Source organism: Glandiceps talaboti, chromosome 1 (assembly GCF_964340395.1).
Source record: "Glandiceps talaboti chromosome 1, keGlaTala1.1, whole genome shotgun sequence".
Lineage (NCBI taxonomy): Eukaryota > Metazoa > Hemichordata > Enteropneusta > Spengelidae > Glandiceps > Glandiceps talaboti.
This window is the reverse complement of record NC_135549.1, coordinates 4,152,895-4,172,661: the sequence shown is the minus strand read 5'-3', so window position 1 is coordinate 4,172,661 and position 19,767 is coordinate 4,152,895. Positions and strand designations below refer to the sequence as shown.

Sequence of the window (19,767 nt, the reverse complement as noted above, 5' to 3'; positions counted from 1 at the left end):
AGTGACTAGACCCTGTGTATATTAGAAAATAGCAGGGTGATAGGGTTAAAACTATAATCATTGAATCAACATTGTCTGATGAAATTGTAACAGCTGCCTCTCCCTTTTTGAAATATCAAAATTCTGCTGAATACATACTTCATTTTCAAAAGAACCCAACCCCAACCAAGAAAAGTAAAACCGTGGTTGATTCTTAAATAGGTAGGATTTTGTTTTCTATTAGTACTACGAACACCTAAATTATAGGATGGGACAGAAGCATGAGCCCACAGAACTAAAAAATAAAACCCATGAGGAAATGTTTTTCTCAAATTGCCCTAATACTATTGATCAGGTATGCATGAAATGTACTACTATAAGTTTATATACATTTAGAAAATATTTAGATCTTATAAACAGTTATTCCCCAATATTTTTCTTCCTTCAACCAAGCAAAATATGAGTGACCTAAGGGGTCTTTGTAACTAGGAGTCGCTATATGAGTAGTGACAACCCTCAGGTCATGAGTATTTTCCAACCTTCAGGTCATGAGTATTTTCCGGCTGAATGAAGAAAAATATTGGAGAATAACATAATTCAAAAAATTATCAAAGAAAAATCAGGGAAAGTAATGGCAATTTTGAACATTTTGAACTCAGCAGAACCAGTGACGTAGACATGCATTGCCATGACACAGATGTGCATTGTCATGAGGTAGAACAACCAGAGTATATATTCCATATTTTTTATTCAACTTGGCTCATGCATGGTATAATACATAACATCCTACATTAATTTTTCAAATAATGAATAACAGCTGATTGACTGTCACTATAATATCATTTTTAATGTAAATGTCAAGGCCTCAATTTAGTGATTTAAAGACAAGAATGTGCACAGTTGCTAATTCTTGATGAATCTGGCTATCGTTTCAATAATGCAATAGATAGTATCTTATTAGCTAACTGAAATAAACACAGTGCATGTTCAACTGAAAGATCACCACTATGTAAACTCCTTTCAGTCACTTGATACAAACCAAAGAGTGTACACAACCACTAATCTTTCTGAGTACAAGATTTACAAAAAATAGTCTGTCATTGATAAAAATTCTAACATTCTGAAATGCCATATTCTGAACAGCTAGCCATACGTATTCCATAGATGGTGTACCATTTGATCTCTCTCAGACCTATTCATAGCTCTGCTGATTCACAACAAAGTTAAATGGTGTAGAAAATTGGCATTAGAAATCATACCAGAGATATATGTACAAGGCAAAACAGAGTGTAGTTTAAACCTGTACTATTATTCATTTGTCAGATTTGATCACTGCAATCACGGATCCGTAAGCCAACTCTTACATGTAAATACTTGGTCAGTATACAAAATTTATGTAACCTGTAGGAATGGTGTCATACAGTTGTATGTTACATATTTTTGGAATTGTAATGCATGCGCATAAAGCTGGTTTATTATGCAGAATGAGATACAATTCTATTACACAGATTATTGAAAGTATCGAAGACGGCACAATCCCTTCTTAGGCCTCAAAGTGATTTAACACGAGAGTTCAAAAGATAGAAATGGAAGATATGACAGCTGAGAACAAACACCAACCCACGCTTTAACATGGGAATGTCAGGAATGTAGTTCTGTATCTTACCATAGTATTGCTGATATTGGAAATGTCATAACACATACAGACCAAGTTTAAGATTCAGATGCACACATACACTTCAGACTAGGTTGACATCAGCTGGATGATATCAACATGTTAGGATCATGGTCAAAGGCAGAACAAACACATACAAGGAAAACACCTGGTACAAACTGGAGAAATTACAGTTTTTAAATTAAAGGGACACAAGCTGAATTTTATAAAAGGTACACACACAGTACCCAACTTATTGGACTTACTGAAGCATACATTCTGTCATATTTAGATTTTACAAATAAATGTGACACCATGAATCAACCTTGACAAGACAGGTGTTTATTTTGGTGTAATCAAGTGATTGTTAACTGCCTGTATGTAAACCAAGTATAAGAAATTAAAACAAATTTTTTTCAAAGAAACACTATCCACATAGTCTGGATGCCAATGTGGTCTCTAACGAAACCATGTGTGAGGAGAGGTGTAAATCGTAATGATACCGTATAGGAACTAGACTACTAGCCACATACATTATACAACATGACACCATGGATTCCAAACAATTACCTGACCAGGCATTTCACATAATTTCAAATAATCAGTCCTTGTTTTATTTTTTCCTTAAAAGCCCATGACTAAATCTCGAGTTTATTATATTTAGTGCTATTTTTTTAATTGGAGCATAACAATAATATATGATCATTCTTTTGTTTTGGACCAACTTTTACTGTTTCTGCCAGACAACAGGAGTTTTTTTTTTAAATATCTCAATTTTAATCCTAATCTCGCATAGATATTTAAATCAATTTAATATTAATTATCAACCCCTCATTTCATACACAACCTTATTCTTAGCCTTAGTTAACTATGTCTATTAATATATATTAATGTATTTAATGTACGTTAAGTTTTACAATCTTGTTCAGAATAGAATATCTATACATGTAAGTTAAAGAATGTAAATTAACAGGCACCTAAGCAATTTTCATTAATGAGGAGTGTCTGAATCCTAATTTACCAGCCTTGCTGCACATATTAGTCTAATGATGTAATTTATCAGAGAGATATCCAGTTGTTATCCAAAAAATAAACACCTCTCTGATTATACTGCATTTCCACTTCTGTATCTTATACTCATTAATGTTGAGATCATGGAGCCTTACATTGTTCTGTCACCTTTGACCTCTTGATAAGATTGACCTCTGAATAACCCTTGACCTTTCACATTGATAGTACATGCCTTCCTTGACAGTCTTAGATATCAGGCAAGTATTTGCAATAGTGACAAAAATTAATTAGCTCGGTTTATCTGGAAACAATGCAGGCAACACATTATACCTGTGGGATTGAGAAAATTATAGTTTGTGGAACAAAGTTCACTACTTTGTCCTGACGTGAATATACACACGTAGGTTGATCAAATATTCTATGTTTGAATCATTTCTTAATTGTTGAGTTATGTCTGCCATAAATTACACGTAAACAAGAAACATGGACATAATTTGGTAATATTACATTCGGCTGTGACAGAGGGATTTATGACAGATGCCAATGTTTAATGACTGCCTGGATATATGAAACTTTGACATGTTCAGAATAATTATGTGTGAATATTGTCACTGTGAAGTTAGTAGGGATACATTCAAGATATGAATATGGTAGATTTGTTAGTTATAGTTGCAATATCATGGTCCAATCAATGCATGGCTTCAAACTTCATGCTTACTCTCAGCTTAAAGGTGATTCAAAATGTTCACATTCACTATCGCTAATTTGCTAGACGACATGTTTGTGAAATGCATTCTGGTTTTAAAACTTTTCAAAAGCGTCTGCAAACACCTTAAAATGACCCTTTTTCAGTCACTTCCCTTCGGATTTACTTCGAGAGTTTTCGGGTATTTCCGGTCCCACCTAGACCACGGGATTTTATGACGTCATAAGGGGGACACGTTAGCACTAAGACTATGACGAGCGTAGTCACTAGGTGAATAAAACTCAACAGCATTGTGAAAAAATACATTGCTAGTGGTTGTAACAGACATCAGTAAACAAAAACTACACTCTACATGTCTTATTAACCAACATTTACCGATATTTACTCACACTTTCTGACTAATTGGCAGTGTCTGTGGGTATAAATGCTAAAATATTATCACCCCATATTATGGCAAAATAAATCAAAACGGCTAGACTACAGTGTAGATATACATAAACACTTGTAATGTCGGCCGCGTGTTTCAATTTATTTATCTGATTGTTTTATTATTTGCCGAGGAGAAGCATTACAATATCTTCGACACCAGCATATTTTCGCCCACTATACTCACTGATGTCGCCTTTTGAACGGCGCATTTAGCAACAAAGTAAACATATTTATCTTGAATAAATAAACTAGCTATTAGATTGCCATATTATCAGCAATAAAATTGTAAAGAATTGAGGAAATTTCGTGAGTTTAGTGCTGTCATTTACATGACTTTAGCAACTCGTCTGGAAGAAAACTTGTATGGTTTCCCTTGTTGCGATATCACTTAATTTAATGCAACAAGCCTATTTAATATTCATTAGAAGAATTTTGTAACGAATCATGGTATTCGAAGTATACAGTTTAGGAAACAAACAAATCAAATATCGCGATGTGTTCATGATATTAAATATGATTGGACAATATTGACGTCGGCAATCAAGGTCGTGACCCCAGCACATGGTTATGAAAGAAAGCCTGCAACTAGATACTTAGCCACGTCCGGTCCAATTTCTCAGGGTTGGTTTTGAAGTTAGAGACGTTATTTCTGTACAACTTGAAGAATTTTACAATATATCTGATTGATAAATATGGATTACATCAACACGTGAATAAATTTAACCCGACATGAATGTGCGCTGTGCTCTCCCGATTCCATTACGTACATTGTACATACACTGCTTCAGCTTTGATCGGCGGAACTATCCTAGTATAAGCTTACTGTCGCGGCCGCGGTGACTGCACAAAATTGACAACACTACCCCTCTACCGATATATAATAATCACCTGTATACCGTGATAAAAACAAGCAATAATTCGAGTCCCCAACAAGTCGATGAGACCTACTTCTGTTCAGTCCGATCCGAATGCGAGTATCTTAGGTTTTATATTGGTTTCAGACTCGGACTAGAGTATTACGCCCTAGACAATAAATAATAGATGTAAACTTGTGTTCATAAGTCAAACATGTGACAATACAAGACCACAACGAAAACTGTGAAAAATTTACAGGTCACTCTCATTTTATATATGAACAACAAAATTAGGTCGGCCACAGTTTCATTTACATGATGCAATGACTCGGAGCGTGCTTCCATATGCTCGGAGCGGCAAATCGAATCAATTAGTGTATTATGGGACCAACAAATATATTGTGGCACATGTCCCGATACGCCTTCTTGAAGTTTCCCATTGGTATTCTAATAGCTAGTATATTTATTCGAGATGAAATATGTTTACTTTGTTGTTAAATGCACTGTTCAAAAGGCGACGCGAGTACGATTGGGCTAAAATATGCCGTCCTTGGCCCGGGGATGCCGTCACGGCGGTATCGTAATGCTTCTTGTCGGCAAATAATAAAAAATCAGATAAATAAAAGTCAATGAATGTGAAACACGCGACATTACAAGTGTTTATATATAACTAGTCGAGCCGTTTTGATTTATTTTGCCATAATATGGGGAGATAATATTTTAGCATTTATACCCACAGACACTGCCAATTAGTGAGAAAGTGTGAGTAAATATCGGTAAATGTTGGTTAATAAGACATGTAGAGTGTAGTTTTTGTTTACTGATGTCTGTTACAACCACTAGCAATGTATTTTTTCACAATGCTGTTGAGTTTTATTCACCTAGTGACTACGCTCGTCATAGTCTTAGTGCTAACGTGTCCCCCTTATGACGTCATAAAATCCCGTGGTCTAGGTGGGACCGGAAATACCCGAAAACTCTCGAAGTAAATCCGAAGGGAAGTGACTGAAAAAGGGTCATTTTAAGGTGTTTGCAGACGCTTTTGAAAAGTTTTAAAACCAGAATGCATTTCACAAACATGTCGTCTAGCAAATTAGCGATAGTGAATGTGAGCATTTTGAATCACCTTTAAATCACTGATTGGTAAATACTAATCACAATAGCCCTGTCCATATCTGATCCCAATCCAACCTGTATTAAACTGATCCTGATCACTTTACAAATGTAGTCTGTATCGAATCCACTTTCTGTTTACACTAAACAAATTGAAAGATGGATTTCATTTGAATTACATTAGTGTACCTGTCCACACATGTACCAGCTTCGATTCGGATTGCTTACAATGAACTTGTGTGAATGTGAATTATCACCACTTGTCATTATACATGTACTTTATAGTCTAGTCCCTATGCAGTATCGTTACATGATTTACATGAGACCACATTGGCATCCAGACTAACAATGTACTAATTCAACTGAGCTAACTATCCCTTCCTCTACCTCATGGTTAGCCTGAAAGATCCAGACATTCCTTTCGCTTTTTATATATAATGCGCTCACTGATTGCAGACGATGACTGAACCTTTCAGACTATCTCAGTGGTGGGAGTACATTTCAAGCCCCAAATGGTTTTCTTCAGTTATATGTAATGGTGACATTGGCGGTATTTTATGTACAGTTATATTGGCATTGGAAGTATTTGTGTACCCAAAGTCTCCTTCCTCTCTTTTTGCTTGTTTGTTTTTGGTCACCATGGGTCAGTTCATACCATTTCCTATGTTCATGTTTATTTGATATTTACATCTAACATATCAAATGTATATTTGAGTTATGGTGACACAAACTTTCCCACTGACAGATGGGGTTCTCATGTACCCTGTGAGTCCAGATAGACTGAAATCCATGCAACCTCTACTTCGACTCTTGAACTATGAACCATGTCTATTTCCAGACATATGTGTATGTGGTAATGAACAGGAAGGGTCCTTACAGTAAAAGGGTACTGAGAAACAACAAGGTTGGTAGTGATGATTATAAACAAGCTGAAGGTCAAACAACTTCAGTGACACTGCTTGTATCTCACACTTACGTCAATACCATTATTATTTCAGAAAAACCTGCCCTTTTGAGATTGTACATAGCATGTTAAGGTAACCACAAAAATGTCAGCAAAATTGCTGCATGTGTTCAGGATGTGACTGTACACACAGTACCATGTGCAGAATTCACCAGTGGAGGTCTGTTATCAATGACTTAACCAAGTAGACACTTCCTCTTCCATGTACACCACAACTATGTATAATCTACTGCATTAACTAATGGTCAGCCACTGAATTTAGCCTGTCTTCTGTCTGCCACTGACTCTGCTACATTTGTTGACTATAGGCCATTTACAGGCTGAATCTGTTACTCATTCACTTTAGCTTGTCTACACGCTGAATCACTGCACTGGATCACTTTGGTCAGTCTACTAGTTGGATTTATCTCCCTACAACTCGCACTCACTGTTTTCAATTCCCATGGTTTCAATATTCTATAGTGAATACGTGTAGCAGCAAGTCCAAGATTCAGTCATTAGATACATGTAGGTTCCAACTAGCCCAAACACTTGGCTATATCTGGCTTGACAATGTAGTTCTATCAAGCCAATATGCCAAGTCTGAATAAATAGCCAAGTTTCCATGCTAGGCTTCCACTAAATGTAACATACATTGGCCAGCAGACTTTATGACTTGAAAGCTGCAGTGTAATATAACTGTAGGCTTGTTCTCATCACATATATCTTGCCCCAAGTCTCAGGTGACAACTTCGGTTACATGTATCATCATTCTCTCTTTACAGGTTGACTGAAGTTTTTACAACATCTGTTTCATTTACACCTGAACACATCTAACTATACAGGCATACTAATTTGAGAGCACTGATGTCTATTCATTGTCCAGCTATGGTGGGGGATTCCTCTTCTGGTATTCCAACCCTGCATGCCATAGCACACAAGTGTACAAATCAAGAATCACTGCCAATTTTGTAACTTCAGCTAATGTCAGGTGAACAGGGAACTCCCAGCTAACAACACATATCCTCACTGTCTTGTCTCCTTCTGTGTATATAACTCCTCAGTGTATATAACTGAGAGAGTATGCTTTTCTTTTTAATCATGTCAGTAAAATGATAAATGCTAATACACTGTCTCCCATATACTAAATTTCTATCATCAACATCTGGAGGTACTTCTTGGTATTGATAGATATGTCAAGTTGATGCACATACCCTAACGATGAATCATCTACTATAGTAAGACAGTATCAGTAGCAAGGAGAAATCTTGTCTCTAACTGGTATTCATGTTGGCTGTTACAAATCACACTAGCTCTCTGTAAACCTGTATATTTACATTACATAGCTTTATATACCATGACTTAAAAATCTAGATATATTAGGTTTTGTTAAATGAATAGTTTTCATAAAAATCTACCAAAGTAGTTCTTCCACAATGCAGTTATCAACAAACTGTATGCATTAATTTGATGAAATATGGCCAAACATCTTAAACCCCTGGCTAATTTGTAATCATGACTGTATATTTACATGTAATAATGCCTAGAGCTCTCCAAAGAACACGCACATTGTAAATAAACTGTTATCATATTATATGACATGTGTTGTTGAGGGGGTTATCACACACACTACAGTGTTGTGTCTGTGATTCATGTTTTACATGACAAGAAGCCTATGTATACTGTTTCATGGGAAGAGAACTCCCATCCTTTCCTTCCTGGAGATATTTCAATTAAAATTCTTCTCTCTCATTTTTAATGGGAAACATATAAATAATACATGAAACTGGATCTTGGTGAATTTAGATATTCATTGTTTTCAATTTAGTAGTGGGTAAAACTTGAGCTATTTCTCTAGGCTAGTGTCATCATAATGAGAAACAGCCTTCAACATAAAGAAAAAACCCTTGCTGTTGTACACGTATTATAATATTTCATGAATACAGAGACACGATTAAAGGACAATTCAGTGCTGCTTTGTCAGTGTCTGATGTGCTTGGTTCTACAAAAATAATCATAACAGTGTTATAATTATAGCACATCAGATACTGACAAATTACACAGGATATACAAATCAGACTACTGAAATATTCAGAAAAGGTTATATAAGTCAGAGTTTTATTGTAAAGAAGTATTGTCCATCTGACAAGTAATATTTGTATCAAAAGAAATATCACTGAGGTGAACAATAAAAAGAAATTCAAAGGTCGGAAATTTAGTTTGAACTTCAATTTTAATCTAGTGTGACAAATTGAATTGGTTGATCCAGAGTTCTAATTCCCTACAATGGCTTAGTCAGAGGAATGGCCAATTATGTGACTAATACTCCATGGATGAATGTAGGCATGAGCAGAGACAAGGAAACTTATTACTTTTAGTGTTGACATTTTAACATGGAAGGCTTGGCGTTCATCATCTGCAGAATAGAAGGAAGATTGGTACAGAAGGGAGGGTGTCAGAGAATGGTTTTGTTAACTACAACCTACATGTATCCCTTGGCTGTCGAATCTAGCAATCATTATAACAGCTGTTGAAAGAGATTCAAAGTCAACATAATATCTAGACTAGATACCACAATACTCTCTGATTTTCTCCAACATTTGCTGGGATCTCTGTCCAGGTCAAGACACTTCAGGATTTTCTACTAACAAAATAGCATTGAACCCAATAACAGTGCGGTGAAATCTGGTAGAATTTGTATACTAAGGTTTGAGAACCCGCTAACAGTCGGGTGAAATCTGGTAGAATTTGTACAGTAGGGTGAAATCTGGTAGAATTTGTCTTAGAAGATTTGAAAACCCAATATCAGTAGGGTGAAATCTGGTAAAATTTGTATACTAAGGTTTGGGAACCAATAACAGTGGGTGAAATCTGGTAGAATTTCTCCACTAAAATTTAGGAACTGATAACAGTGGGGTGAAATGTGGTAGAATTTGTATACTAAGGTTTGGGAACCAAATAACAGTAGGGTGAAATCTGAAAAAATTTGCATAAGTTTCAATTCCTTGCAAAATAATGTTGTTCTTTTGGAGGGGAACCCTGGAACAATATGTCAAAAACTGTGATTTCACCATTTCAGTTAAGTTTTTCTATTGAGAAGAGAGTATGGATACCAAACTATTCCAACATAGGTATGTGTGACTCATCTGTTTGTTTGTAATCCCTGATAAAATATCCAAAGGAAATAATTCATCCATTTCCTGTCTTCAAACTCTGCAACTCTGATAATAATGGTGGATTCTGGGTTCAAACATCAAGTATTTAGGTAAACTTATTTCAATGACTTTAAAGTGAGTTGTCTGGCAGTGACTATATGCTAGCAACAATCTCTTCATATCAGAGTTATAAATACCTGGCACTAATGTAATTCTAACAACAACTTTAATGTAGTAATGATTATATATCTACACACAATAAGTTGAACTGTGTATCTATCAGACACAGGTCAATCTTACAAAATGATATTACATCATAAATAGCTTGGGCTACATGTTTATATAAATCGTAATGAAATATGAAAAGTTGATCATTGACCTCAGATATAACCATGACAACAGACTATTTGAAATTTAATTCTGAGCTTATACTTTAAACTTAACTATTTTAAGACAGAGAAATCCAGTATGTAATTGCACTGTGCTTTAAAACTCTGGGAAGCCCTAGATAAATGGTGTAGATGATGGAAACATACACAGACGGGCAGTAGTCAACAATCGATTATTCACAATGTGAGCTGGATGTTATACCTAAATGCAGCATTGTACAAAGATAAAGAAAGATCACAGGTCAGAACTAAAACACCCTAGGGAAACTAATATGATATGAATAAGTCTGAAAAACTTCTTTGCTGTGATATCTAGTTGAATCTTTGAAAAACAAGCTGTGATAGATATAGTACTACTGTTCCTTGCCGCTATTTGTCATCATATTTTGAAGTAGAGATTTACAACATGTATTGTTTGAAGAAATTTGAACAATTATCCAGAAATCTTTTTTATTTTCAATCCCAGATTTCTGCATTAATGCGATATTGTGGTACACAAACAAATTTGTATCTTAATCCGCTATGGGCCTTTGAGTCACCTGGAGCACCAATCTGAAGACAGAGACCTTCATTACTTGCTGACATTTGAATGTCTAGCTATATAAAATATCATCCCTTGAGATCCTGCTAGGGTATGTTGAATTCCAACCTGATGAACAACAGCTGTTCACTAGGATTCATCCATGAACCGATGAAGATTTATAGCCATTCCAGGCATCAAACCTTAACATCAAATACACATATAAAAGAACTAGTCTGGTTGTTTACACTTGTTGACAGGTATGTGAATGCATGCACGAATGAAACTGTTCATGAAAACAAGACACACGTCATTAATTAATATCTCAGTGGCCATAATAATCATAGAAATATGATCCTGCCAGAGCTGTTGTCCCTTGGTTGACCCTAACCCATCACTCTACAAGAAAGGTGGTTATGTCAGGTCTCAGCCTGTCTCCTCTCTGTATCTGTGTCTCCAAATTAAATGCACTCATTTCCTATGGATAACTCTGGATCTATGTTTCCAATGCAGTCATTCACTATTATCCATAGTTGGCACGCATGCATTAAACAGTCACAGAACCCACAAGTTATGTCAGTCTACATATTATGTAGGTCTTGAAGTCTACATGGTTTAGGTTGCAATAATGAAAACAACTGTGTTTCAGTAATTATTATGTGAATGTTTTTTAAGCTTGTCATTATACTCACAGTGCAAATGGAAAATTAGTTATAAAGTGGGAGTTGCATTTCTCTTTCTTTACAAATAAATGTTCTGAAAATATCACAAATATCTCTGAATTCACATAAATGTATTCTTTCAAAAAGTAGTCAATGTTTCCTCTGAACATTAAGTTGGAACCCACAATTATACATGACAGCCAGGAGAGAAGAAATGTAAATGTATGCATGTCAGCTACATGTTCTCTCCTAGGTCATAGTAAATACAAGGGAGATAGGGTGCCTTGACACAATGATGAATCAGATGCATGGCCCCTTATGTCACATGTATTTTGCGACCAAACAGAGAAATATCATAGAATGACATAATACATAATAACCATATGGAAGCCAAGTTATGACATTAAAATACAAATATTCAATATCAATTTTTTATGTGAACTTTTGAAGACAATGAGAATTGGTAAATTAAGATATGTGATGTACACCAAGCAGAATAGTGCTGGTACGATTATTTATCATAAACATATTAACCTTCGTTGAAATGCTACAACCTGGCTTACATAATTCTAAAATGTGCTAAATGTTGTTGTTTTCCTTACCTCATAACTACTGATGTCACCAGTAAAGGCATCACTTGGAATGGAATATTTGAAGACTTTGCCAACATTAGCTACTGTATCAGGCACTCCCCTCCAAACTGAAACTAGTCTGGCATTACCTCTAGCAGGAGTTTCTTCCCTTATAATGTTAGCACCCAAATTTAATGGCACATTATTACTTTCACCATTGACACACACAGTTAAAAGTGACAAGACAGTCAGGACTAGCAGAGATCCTTTGAAGGTGCGACTGGCAGATAATCTGTACATTTTGCTTCTATTGACGTTGTGATTACTACACATCCATGCTGCATAGACAGAGACAGTATTCCTGCTGGTGCACATAGAAGTAGAATGTCTTTGAGTTGAAGGAAGGTGTTCTGATGATATCCTTATCTCTTCAGAAAACTCCCATCGGCTATCTTCCATTCTTGACTAGCAATTTATACATAGTAGGCTGCTCCACTTTTATGTTTCCTTCTTGTACCACAAACCTGTTATAAATAGGACAGAACAGATAAAGTGAATGTTAAAAACATCATGATGATCAAACAGTTTGATTAGTGGTGTATCTGTTGGTCCACTAGTTGGAGTAACAACACAAACTTTGAGATAATACCAGTTGGAACCTATCATTACTTGGAGTAACAACACAACCTTTGAAGATTGAGCTAATACTGTACCAGTTGGAACCTATCATTAGTTGCAGTAACAATACAAACTTTGAGATAATACCAGTTGGAACCTATCATTCCTCTTGTGGGCAGGGCAAGACGACAGAAACTTATGACATACAAGCTCGAATGATATTTTGTTTTTCTTTCAGGGAGGCAAAACCATTTAACAAACAACACAATGTATGACAGAATCCATTGGTCCTCCCTACATTCTGTACGGGGAAGTGAAATGGATAAAGAAATACCAAACATTATGATTTTTAAAACGAGATGTCCCTCCTGTAAAAGTCAAACCAATTAAACAGAGCAATACCACAAACTTTGAGATAGTAAATGTATTAGTCAAAACCTACTGTCCTTGCTAAATACAAGTCAAAACCTGCGTTGTTCCTTCTAGAATCTAGGGGTGGGTGTGTTTGTGTGTGTCCACATAGACTGCCTTCACACACAGACAAGTAACACTTACTTGCCTGTGCTTCACACAAAGACATACCATTCCTCCTACAATAGAGGTGTAAATCCACCTCCGATGGGGAGGTCACTTGATTTATAGAAAGCAACAAGACAGACTAAAACTAGTAAAAGATAGCATCTCATTACTCAACTGATGTCAATTTTACAGGCCACTGAATATAAACTCTTCAGAGTTCTAATTAAGTTGGATCACACTAAAAATAACATAATGAACCCAACTCCAGTATAATCCATCAAACTGCAGTATACAATGGTGGCTAGGAATTCACTGCTAGTTTAGAATAATTTATTTCACAATAAACAAGTTTCAATTCATACACAGGAAATCACCCTTGAATATATCTGTCAATTACCAATCCCTCCAAACCCACCTACTGCACCACACTGACACCCTCGAACCTGTTCCACCCCCACTTTACTCCCATTCCTACCCTATATAATGTTTTATTATTATTATTAAGTATGCATACTTGAGTTACCTACAGTAACATAATCAGTTTCAATACATTGTAATACATTGTCCTGTACCATTGTTGACCATATTGGAAATAAGTGTTTTTAAAATACATTTATGTGTTATCCTCGGTGATTTTTTATACCTGTATTTTAATATGTACTTGTATAAATGTTTACCTATATAATGAATTCAAATTCAAGACACTTTGCATCAGGTTCCTTTTTTACTTTGTAGTGTGAGGCAGTAGAGTATGAATACCACACTACACCTACACACACTTTGTACAAGTCCTACTAACATTGTATTTACTATTTTAGGAGTCACCTTTATAACACTACAAACAACTAATCAGGAATTAGCATGTTTTTAATGTCAAAAAGTACAAAAGTGAGCCCTAAATACTTCATCATCAAAATTCCATTCACCTAAAAATATAATGCTGAATACAATTATAGATCACTATTTGTTCTTTCCACCACAGTCCTGAAAGGGATTTGATGTAGTGTTTGTCACACGTAATCATGTTTACACTAACACAGGGAATACTCAAGTGGGGAAATTTTCTCACACCCTCTAAGTCTCTGCCAAAGCTCAAATTCCAAGGATTCATAGCTATGATGGTACAAATTTTGAAATTTGTAATCATTTTCTTCCTTTGGAAAAGTTTCTGTTTTACTAGCTTAGTATCTTCACTCACAATTGGATAAATTTGACTTTAAGTTGTCATTGGCAACTCACTCACATCCCACCAAGATACTCTGCCAATGTTTGCATTTCAAGTCAGAAGTATATTAATTATATGTGGGGTTGTTTTCTATGATCTTTCTCTCAAGTCTCCACACATAGTCAAACAGATAAATTCTACCGAAAATCTAGCTAATTCTCCTGCTGGGGAAATGGTGAACAGTGCAAGTCAGTAGTATTCCATCATATACTAACAGGCAGTTGTAATTGGTTACTTCGTTCAGTTTATTACAAACTCCACCTCCGGGTCTTGTAAAGTAAGTCTGGCGAGTAAGTCATGTAGTCATGTTTATGTCAATGCTTCAATAGTCAACTGTCAGTGGTAAGAACAGAATCTTGTGCTGAAGAAAGCCATTTGACTGCGGTGGTGAGAAAGATTGCAGAAAATGACCCCATGTACATGTATAGTTACCAGATTAGTAAGTTAGCTAAACTACCTCTTTTTCATCTTGTCACCTCTGTCATGCATGAATACAGAATGTCCAGTTTTCGTACTTACTCAGGAGCTGATACAGCCCCATCTCCCATCCTATCTGCCTCATTTTCTTAATCTTCAAGTATGAAAGATCAAGCTCACAATGCTAGGATTTTTTGCCCATAGAGACACTGTGACTGTGAAACCAAATATGTCAGTTGATTTCAACTGGATGAACACACACAAATAGTATTTCTACAAAAACCTTGAAGCATTGAAGAGTGCATCAGACATGCCTGGAGCCACAGACAACGCAAAAATATGTGTAGTCAGTCATTAATTCAATGAATTTACATCACAACTCATCAGATTTCCACTACTACACCTGTTATGTATAACCAAATCAAAACCTAGACACCTATATATATGTGTCAATTAAATGAACACTTCATTCAAACAAATGTGAAAGATACAAGTAATCAGCTAAGTCTGAAGTCGACAACCACTAGAATTTGTAATCTCTGAATTACCCTACACACCATAGAAATTATGAAGTACACATTATGAGAAGTGATGGTTCACAAACCTTGATGTTTAGTATAACTGACAACACAGACATCTATTCACCAACCACACTTGTCTGCCATACGATGACAACTTAGTGTTCATATACAACTGTACATCAGTAGCTAGAATCCTTATCTCTTGACATTGTGATGCAGGGTTATCATATCAAGTAAATCTGTCATCACTCATCCTCTTGATAATACCACACAGATAGCCAAACATTTATCAAATCTGCATCTTCATTTGTCATCTGCAGTACTGATATCAGTCTTGTATAATCAGATGGTATTATCAATGTTGTTGTTTTTGACAAGCTGTGGATTTATACCAACAACTGAGTAAACTTGAATCATAGGTCCCAACTGTTTTTGAAGGTTAGGAATGTACCTGAGTGGTGAACCTTTCAGTATAACTTGAGCGATAGCATGATCTGAATGGTCTTCAAGTTTGAAAGCAGACATGCACAAGTGTCACGGATCTTACAGTGTGTATGTACAACATCATGGTTAGTCCAGTGCGATCCTTCACTGAATCTTAAGATCTTCCTTTAAGAGATGATTTGATACCACGTTGGCATCCACACTACATCATGGTTTGAACTGCTTTAAGTTTGAAGTCAGAAATGCACATACATGTATGAATGTGATGGACCTTTCAATATACAACTTGAACAATATAATGGTCAAAACTTTTTACATATAACAAGTCAGTAATGTACATGCATGATGGATCTTTTCAGAGTACAATTTGAGCCATTCCATGAACAGTGAACTGAATTTGTTTTGAGTTTGACACTACACAGTAACGCACTGAATGGTGGTCCAAACTGTTTTTGACTTTGAAACAAGACATGATCAACTTGAGCCATCTCATACACCAAACTGTCATTAGCCTGTTGTTTTTACTGCACCCCAGTAGTGAATTTTTCAGTCTACAACTTTTGAAACATAAAATGGTAAATTTACAACGTCACTCTCCTGATAACTGTCACCCATTGATCTCATAAGTAAATACACCTTGGGTAAAAAGGCAGCATCACGTCTACCACATTTAGAATCAAGCAAGCACTACATGTAGATACAAAAAATCTTTACAACTTGTTGTCGGTGTTCTCTGTCTTTATTGGCAAAGTAAATTCCTGACAAAGGTTGATTATGATAATTATGGAATATGGAGTATGAAATATATTATGCTTCAAATTATTCCACAGTGATTTATCAAATTTTGAATTTCTCATCTATTCTTCACATTATAATAAATTATAATATTGTGCAGCTCTGAACAGAGTTACAAGATTATATTCAAAATTGATACAGATGCAGGAAATGTTACAATTTACAGTTTTGATCTGGTTTTAATATATTATTGTACTATTCATGTTTACAGGAAAGAGCATATGAATAAATTGTTTCCCATTTAAGAGAGGTTCTAAAACCTTAGCAGACACAGATGTTCATAACAAATATCACAAAGTTACTACATACTATATTTTTGCATATAAATTTATAACCCAAAATACTAGAAACAATAAAAGATAGGTTAACCGTTAAACCTAGAATTACAGTACCTGCTATTCTTATCAAATAAATCAAGTTTAATTGGTATGGTGCATGGTATGTGTGTGTGTGTGTGTGTGTGTGTGTGTGTGTGTGTCTGTGTGTGTGTGTGTCTGTCTGTGTGTGTGTGTCTGTCTGTCTGTCTGTCTGTGTGTCTGTCTGTCTGTCTGTCTGTGTCTGCAGTTCTCTGTATGTTTCTGTGTATGTTTTGTATGTGCGTGCACACAAACATTTACAAGTTACATACAAACCACACATGTATGCAATCAAACTAAAATATTCTATGATGACCCCATACATTTTGATAGTACTGAGACTGAACAAGTAATGTCAAGCTAAAAGCTTTGTCAGACAATCTGAATCTTCCCATGCAATACACATCCTGTCTGATCAATATTACATGATCACAGTGCAACCATGATATATACAACAATCTATGAGATACACTATACCTGTTATGGGTCTGACCTTTTGTTCAACTATTAAAATTTCAAGACATATACACCGTTTATAAAGAGTAGATTTTGTTAAGACTTATGCATCTAAATACCTTGCAAAGCCTAGACAAGTCAAATCCTCTGTAATCCTGTAGTTACCTGGTCTTTTTCACACTTACTGTTCACTTGCCTCTTGGCATTTGACCTCTGAAGACTACAAACTTTGAAGTCTATGCAATCCTACACATGTAGCTGTTCCATCAGTTAATTTACACCCCCTACTTTCTAACCTTCATACACTAGTATTTGGATTGTTGATACTATAACCAGACAAATTCATTCTGTACCATGGGGGTGTTTGGGTTCACACTCAAGAATTAAAGATCCTGTTTTTTTTCAATCCATCATACCTAACGAGGCTAATTTCATAAACCATACCTTAGAGCAACTAGCCTATATATACATGTGTATGATGGCTTCGAATTTGAGAGCCGTCACCTTGGGAATAGATTTTTTCAGCAGACAGTCTGTGAAGTCATATCAGCTTCCACTCCTTTGATCCTCCTGCAAATATCAGCATTACACAATCTAGGCAAACTAGCAATGATTGGGTAATCAAACTCTATTATGTCCAATCAAAAGTGGCTCATTCATCCAGTCAACAGTGTTTTTGTTTGGGGTTGGAAGGAGGCAAGATCTAATCAAGGGTTCCAATGGTATTTGGTTTGAGTTCCCCCAATGGTATTTGGTTGAGTTCCCCCAACCGAATTATGATGTATGTGGTAAATCTATACCAGATTCCCTCCCTCTACATTATGATTTGGTAACCTTTGAATATCAAAAACATCACTTGACACCAAATCATAGTCTGAAATCTACACCTTCCTCTCTAGACAGTGAGATGCGCGATGTCTGATAAGTGATATAGTGATAGCATGTGGCACAAATGTCGAATGTCGTATGTTACAGACTACTTCCCATCCTACAGGATAAGCAAAACAGTATATATTGTGTGTATGCTATATCTGGGTCACGAATTTGACAACTTATGATATACCTCTTGCAGGCATTTCATTTCAACATCATAGCAGTACAGATTTTTTGATGACTGGGTCAGGCTGTACTATAACAAATTGGTGTGTGTTACCTCAATACTATTCATGCTACATTTGCATGGCCTTAGGTATAACAAAACACTAAACAAAGCAACTGAATCAGACTTTCTGCATGACAGTGTCAACAGAAAGACAAGCAAGACTTGACAGATTCTATACATACACCAGACAATACTATTGAACAGGTGAAAATGGCCTATGCATTGTTTGTCATTCACTTTACATGGAATAGTCATGGTTGTAGATGTCTGTAGTAAGTGAAACAGTAAGGCCGGGTGAAATGCCAATGCAGCCTGATATCCTTCTAGCAGTAGTGAACACTGGAAATGATACACTATCATTTCCTTTAGTATGCTGCCCAACAGCAACAATTCAGGACTGTTCTTGTGTGTTCTGAGGATTCTTTTTAGCATGAATGGCATGTCCTTCCATTATTATAACTAGCATACCCTTTCTTGTGAATGGCCATTGACTAAATGATGAGAAGGACACTGCCATCACATTATTCAAAACAACCTGGTTACTTGCTTCTTTAGGAGGAAAAGTATTCAATTCTGTTGGAAGGGAAATTATGTAAGACCCTGACAAGTTTATTGGACATTTACATGTAGAACTAAGGCTGTGCTAGTACAAGTGACATGGCCTTGCAGGGAACAAAGACTAAATTTTGAACAAACCTGCAAAACTAGTAGGACATACCTACCTCCCCTTTCTGAATACTTTGGAAGGAAGGGCAGAATGTACCTTCCAATTATAAGTTATTTTAGTAGACACATCAAATAAGGGATTGCTATATACATGTATATGCCAAATACCATGGGAATCACATACCAACGTTCAAAATTTGAATATAAAGATTATATTTAAGAATGAACCCATTTCTCAGGAGTAAACATGTATGCTGAACTTTGACCATAATGGAATGCTTCATTTTCCAGGGATTTCACAAACCCAAGCAACAATTGTGTTTATCAAAGATTGTACTTTAGTGACTGGACCCTGACAAACAGAGATCTACAGAAGCCTTGATAAACCTCATAAAGTACACTTTCATCAGTGATTTTATTTTGGCAGAGATACATATAAGCTAGTACAGTTTTGAAGTAAAAGCACAGTACAGTATTGTACAAAATCCATACAGACTGTTTATTTTCCATCCATTTTCAGCATGTTCGTAAGTGGCATTAGCTTACATCAACATCTTTCTAACTCATTAGTGAATCAATTTCCCTCCCTTTGCCATCTTTTCTACTTATAACAACATATTAGTGATACTGATTGGCATCCCCCATTCTGTGCCTCATACTT

At 35.8% G+C, this 19,767-nt stretch overlaps 1 protein-coding gene across 1 annotated transcript in view; it reads right to left on the bottom strand.

Moving 5' to 3' along the window:
- The window catches only part of LOC144451658 (dystroglycan 1-like), a 46,175-nt gene that overhangs the window by 7,673 nt on the left and 18,735 nt on the right, over positions 1–19,767 (bottom strand). The window contains exon 3 of the mRNA XM_078142589.1: positions 12,018–12,511. Coding sequence (XP_077998715.1) covers positions 12,018–12,446 — 429 coding nt within the window. The 5' untranslated portion in view covers positions 12,447–12,511. The remainder of the gene's footprint in view (positions 1–12,017; positions 12,512–19,767) is intronic.